Raw genomic sequence first — 6300 nt, 5'->3', positions numbered from 1 at the left:
TCCGGCTAGGACATTTCTGGCTAGCCCACTTCCGCTTCCGCTAGGCCCACTTCCGCTTCCGCTAGACCACTTCCGGCCACTTCCGCTTCCGCTAGCCCACTTCCGGCCACTTCCGGTTAGCCCACTTCCGGTTCCGGTTATGACGTCACTTCCGCACTAGCTAGACCCCTTATACTACTTATGTGCAATTCTGTAATATATCGAATTTCAATTTTGATAACGTTTAATTCCTTCTGTTGTTTTTAGTACCAGTTAGATAAACATAATCATATTGTTCATATTAATCTTATTTTTATCGAACTTACTGAGAAAGCTTTATGAAGAAAAAAAAATTGATAGTCATTTTAATGCTTCACTTCATTTTTTTGTACATGTACTTTCATATTATAAATTAGCTCAAGTTCCGGTTCCTCTTTGTTCCTCTCTTGATTTGTCTCCTAACAATGGAGCATACAGAATCAAGATTTATTAGAGGATTCTACCTGCCCCCCGATAACCCCCAACCAACCAGTGCAGTGGGAACCGGAGCAAACAGCCAATCCGCCCAAGTGGCAAGAACCAGAGAAACCAGAGAAACAAATGCAAAGAGAGCAGAGAATTTCGGAGCCGTTGCTATCGCCTTAGATGTCGCATCGAGAGTTCTTGATGATATTGCAAGATCTAGAGCAAGAGTCACCTCGAAGAGATCAACAGAGAATGTATGTGTGAAAATTTTAACATTAATTTTTAATCTAACTTTTGAAAATAAATATATTGTTCAGATTTGGAAAATACATCACAAAAATGGCAACTTTTGATGACGTTTTGACGCACTGGAGAGCCGTAAAGTTTTTTGTAGATAACATGTATGTCATGACACTTTACAGACTTTTGATGCTAACAGAAGATTAAAAGTATTTATCTAAAGTGTTACAAGGAGCGCATGTGTACATGTAGGCTGTATTATAGTATCTCTGAAGATTTAATTATATCATAAATCATTATTATTTTCTTTTTATTTTGTTAATTCAACTAACCCCGAAAAAGAGAAAGATTCCACTTTCAGGATTTCGTAACATTCAAAAAGTGTCCAAACCTGCTAAAATGAATTTGTTTGATGCTTATATCAGGTTTGACCAAATCTGACTTTTATGACTTCTTAGAAATGAACGAACTTAACACTTTCTATTCTTAGCAGTAACGAATTTTGAACACTTAAAAAAATAATTGTGTTTTTAAATTCACTTTTTGAGTGGCTGAAAAATTAGATTATCTTGTATAACCTCTATTGACTACGTCACAATGACTTGCGTCAAAATTCAATCTGTTCAAGGCGTTACATTTAAAAATTGATTTTTTTGTGAGCGTGACCGGTCGGCAAGAGATGCCCCCTTCATGGCCCCTGATCCGATTTCTGGTGATTTGAAGGGCCGTATTTAATATGTTCCTATTGTAATCGTAATTGTACTGTTTCATGGACTTTTGAGCTCGAATACTGTTCTTTATTTCCACATATTTCATTGCACAAGTTTTGTCTAATACATATATATGTTTTGTTTATATGTTTTGATCAATTTTTACAGCTAAAGAGATATTATTGAAAAAAAATGTTGGAAACGTTAGAATTTAATTTTTTTTTTTCCCTTGGAAATGAGTGTAGACCTTATGCCACTCACTTAATGATACCGTTCGCAAGGACAGACGTGGACAAATTTCGAACAGAAAGGCTTACTTGAGTTTCGATTACGGTGAAATAGATTTAAAAATGAGGGAGCATATGCAAATAATGTTATATCGTTTATGAATAATTTTTCTAAAGGTAGTTCCTGATATAGATATCTGTAACTACAACCTGCTTGATTTGAACGATGACAACAGCGTTACCAAGGAAGAACTGGATATTCTGATTCAAAGCACAGGACGAGTGGAATTGGAGGAACTATATGAAAGCCTGGACCAGAATAATGGTGGGTTCCATTAACAAAGTTTTCTTTATTTACATCAAATGCTCGTACTTTTATTATTAAATATTAAAGTCAGTCGACATGTTCTTCGAAAATGTATAATTTTTTCCCAGAATTTGTCGCTGAATTATTGCTACTTAAACAAGTTAGATGGGGAATAGTACCTTTCTCACAAAAAAATGAAGAACCGGACCAGACATTTAGTAGATACCAGAGGATGTAATTTCTTATATAATTCTTATGGTTAATCTTTGGAATTGCCAATTTACAAGTTTTGGTGTATTCATATTTTAAAACATATTGAAAACAATGTAGAAATCACAAGAGGAAAACAATATGAATATTTTGTTATAATACCTAGGTTTACAGAACATATGAATGAGAACATGCCATCTGACCTTAACAAAGGAACAATTATTACATATATGTCATCCAAGAATTTTCTTCGGAATTCTTTTTATTTTAATTTTTCTCTAAATTGGTGTTATTATAATTGCACATTGTATAACTTACGTTTTACCAAAATTTAGCAACGATCGAAATTGTTTCTGTTTTAAAAGTAATAATGAGAGTTTGAAAAAGTTCTTTAATTTATGTCACTGTGAACGCAGATTCATATGTAATTTCTTGAATTATAGCTTTGTCCGCCAAAAGTTTTGGAGATATTTATGATAGATTTTTTTTCATGTTTTTGTACAACCAATAATTTTGAAACTTTATATAATTAAAGGATTCTTTCTCTATTGTGTATGAAAAGGAATGGCATCAGATAAATGAAAATTGTAATTTTCGCTGTAAAAAACAAATGGTTATTCTGTTTTTGAGTCAAGTATAGCAGCGTTTGGCTTAGTTCGATTTGACATACTGCTTGCAGTCGATTCATTTTCCTGGTATTTAAAGAATTATTTTTATGATATAAATTAGATATAAGCATCAATTAGTTTCTCTTCAAAGATTTGTCAAATAAAGAATCTGATCCAAATCCCATGAAAACAAAATGATTCAGAATTTGCTAATAATTTATTGAATTTCAAAAAAAAAAAATTAAGAACTATTTAAGTAATAATAAAAAAAAATCATGAAGGATTCCTGTCAAATCTTCTTTGTATATATATATTTTTTTACTTATTGTCCTTTAGAAAAAGAAAGAGCTACCGTTAGGAAACAAAATTATACATGTGAAAAATCATTTATAAGGTTTAAAAAATGACCATATTCACATCTTAGGAAATGAAGGCGATTTCTTTCGCAATGATGAAATCTTAAATGATTGTTTCTTTTTTTCCTTCACAGACGGTATAGTAGCACAGGAGGAGTACATGAAATTGTATGAAGATATCTGCAATGGAGATTTGGAAGGTCGGTTTATCTCGTTTGTATAATCTCTTACCTTTTGATGTTTTTTTTTTTTAAATTTAATTTTGAATAATGAATAATTTTAAATTTTGATCTGAAACATTATAACATTTTATTGGTTATATACTTCGTTAATTTTATTCCCCAAAAGGGAGGGGGGGGGGCATTTTTTGGACCTGTCGACCGGTCGGTCTTTTGGTCATTTTACTAGTGCCCAGCTTTGTCTTTGCTGTAAGACAAATTCTTCGTCAGTCTTGCCTTCTTCATTAAGTTAAAGACTTTTTTCATGATTCATGTTGATTTCTAGATTACAAAGTAAAATATAATTGGTCAAATGATACAGTATTTTGACACGTGCTGTAACTAGGGGCTCAAACAGTATTTTATACCATTTGCATTATATACTAGCTACTACGTGTAGTACTTCAAATGTTATTCCTTCCAAGAAGTAAATTACCATTAATAACATTGAAGTCTGAATGGGATAAAACATTATTTGCATCATGTTTATCCCGACTTTAAGATGACCACTTGATTTAAGCATTTATATTGACATTTCATACTGCAACACCAGGAGCATATAAAGTTTCTCAATATTTTAGGAGCAGATACCCAACAAAAGGACGAATAAGAAGTCAGCTGAAGGACACAAATTAGAAAATTATTGGAAGATTTTCAAAGTTCAAGTTTTTGCTTAAATGAAATATTTTTATTCTTCAGAATAAATTTAGAACATACTGCCTAGTTTGTATATCTTTCATATATAAAGCAATACCCATATACATGTACATCCCGCTATTCCTTTAGAATTATGCCTTTATGATCCTTTAGAGTCAATGAAAGTAGTAATAGATTACTGTGCTTATCCATTAGAATATTTCATACCATATATTCCCATTTTATTTTCTTCATTTTTTTTGTCACCTGAATCGCTTCGATAACCAATTGTTTTCTGTTTTGATCTTTCGTCGTTCGTCGGTCTTGAATTCTTGAATATATTTTCATAATTATATGTTGCTGGATTAAATTAAACTAATTTTTGTAAACAGCATTTAAGGATATAGAGAAACAATAAATTTAAATTTTGTATTCTCTGTCATTATGAGGCATGAAAAATTGGCCAAAACTATCAATAATTTCCTTAACGTTTGGACATTTAGAGGAAGAACCAAATTTTTTTGCAATACTGTATGTTACAAAATTGTAACAAGCACTAAATCATCTGCAAAAGTGTCAAATGACATAAGATTCAACCCATTGATAGGGCTAATACGGTAAGTATTGAAAAATACAACTTTGAAACTCTTCTTCTTTCTTCACAAACATGTCTCAGACAAACAGTCTGCAAGATGGCAATGTCTACTTTACCTATTACCAAATTCTCACAAAAATCTTCTTTATTCCCAGACTTTAAGGAGACAATCTTCATTCACATGGTAATGAATACAGAGTCCTCACCATTTTTAATTTTTTAAGTCACATTAATCTGAGTTACCAAGGTGACTGTTAAGACCCATAGGCCTCTCTATATATGCATGTTAATTGAAAAATAAGTTTTTACAAAAGAAATTATTTTTTGTTATTAATTGCCTTTAGAGGAAGTTGATAAATATACTTTTCGTATACATATGTTAAAAATTTGGTGGTATATAAATGTAATGAGTGTTTCTAAAGATGAAAACGCACGGCAAAACTGGAAAATCCTATTTCGTGCGGGGGAAGGGGGGGGGGTGTTGTTACTTCTTTGAAGATTAGAAGCAGAAAATAGTCATTTTATTACCAATTGTTTTTCAAATAGGAAAACAAATAAAAAAAATACACAATGTACTTTATCAATCGCATATATTGAATATAACATAAGATAAAAAATATGGGTCATTTAATCTATTTAATTTTACCAGGGTGACCCTCTTGGAAAGAAATGTCCTGGATCCGCGCCGGTTTTTCCTTCTTCTTTTTTTTTGTGAAAATTCACATAAATATCAAATAAAAATAAAATATATTCAAGTTTGTGTGGCAGTTGACAGTAAGCAGCTGACAGTTGGCAGTAAGCAGTCAGCAGTTGGCAATAAGCAGTTGGTTGTCGTATATGGAATTCTATAGGTTTTCACTGGAAAACATGAAAGAAATTTGTGTTAAATCTGCCCCCGTCCTTTAGAAATTTTTTTTAATACCTTTAACCCTGTAAACCTTGAGTAATTTCCAAATTACAATGCACCACTGTTTACATTTCATTTTTCCTTTAAAACTATTTGAAGTTACATCTAAGGTTAACAAAAACACATTTTTGTCATGGTCGACCGGCCGCATAAATTATACATGTACAAAACAATCTTTTGAAGATATATACCACAACTTTGGGATTATCAATTTTTACAATAAGTCTTTGCAAAATTTGTAAGAAAAAATAATTGTAAAGATGTGGAACCATCTAATTGTGTAGTACTTTGTGTAGCGATCTGGTTGGGGCTTATCAAAGATCTAATTTTAATTAGGTCTTAAAATCGATAGATCTCAAGTCAATTGTATGAAAAATACTAAAAAGTGTTGGTCCATACAACCAATAGAGAAGTTTGTGTCAGTTTGTATAAAATGGTATAATATGACTTAAAGATCAAATGGGACAGGTAGAGTGCAAAGTGTTAACTTCCATTAATGAACATGATGAAATATAACATATGTATCTATATGATAGACTAAATTCTTGTATGCACAATGACACTATCCTACATTGTCAATGATCATCTGAGAAAAAAATTACAATAATTTTTTTCAATTGGTGTATGAAATTAAAACCAGTTCCGTATAAAAAGAATTGACTTTCTTAACAGCAAGGGGTATTAACATATTCATGAATGAGTCGGGATCGTGTTTCAAATAATTCTTGAATGTAAACACTGTCCCTTTCACAACACGTGGAGTATTTGAAATTCTTGGGTTATTTGGTGAGTAGTAGCAGTCTACTGTTGTTTATCTGATAACATTCGACTGCTAACTTTTC

General features: G+C 31.7%; 1 protein-coding gene across 1 annotated transcript; it reads left to right on the top strand.

The window, feature by feature from the left end:
- Positions 1-378: 378 nt before the first annotated feature.
- Positions 379-3937, top strand: LOC134240198 (uncharacterized). Its single transcript, XM_062722304.1, has 4 exons — positions 379-698; positions 1799-1946; positions 3237-3302; positions 3902-3937. Exons 1-4 carry the CDS (start codon positions 444-446, stop codon positions 3928-3930), a joined length of 498 nt encoding a protein of 165 aa, XP_062578288.1. The 5' UTR covers positions 379-443; the 3' UTR covers positions 3931-3937.
- The last annotated feature ends 2363 nt before the right edge of the window (positions 3938-6300 follow it).

This window comes from Saccostrea cucullata, unplaced genomic scaffold, assembly GCF_032062105.1.
Source record: "Saccostrea cucullata isolate Sc308-1 unplaced genomic scaffold, CSIRO_AGI_Scuc_v1 ctg19916, whole genome shotgun sequence".
NCBI classification, from domain to species: domain Eukaryota; kingdom Metazoa; phylum Mollusca; class Bivalvia; order Ostreida; family Ostreidae; genus Saccostrea; species Saccostrea cuccullata.
Note: the sequence above shows the minus strand (reverse complement) of the source record. Positions and strands in the feature narration are given on the sequence as shown.

Excerpts from the sequence above, each read along its gene's own strand:
- LOC134240198 (XM_062722304.1), top strand. The coding sequence starts at position 444 with ATGGAGCATACAGAATCAAGATTTATTAGAGGATTCTACCTGCCCCCC. Across the intron at positions 1,947-3,236 it reads AAGCCTGGACCAGAATAATG|ACGGTATAGTAGCACAGGAG; the intron begins GTGGGTTCCATT and ends TTTCCTTCACAG. Across the intron at positions 3,303-3,901 it reads CTGCAATGGAGATTTGGAAG|GAGCAGATACCCAACAAAAG; the intron begins GTCGGTTTATCT and ends TCAATATTTTAG.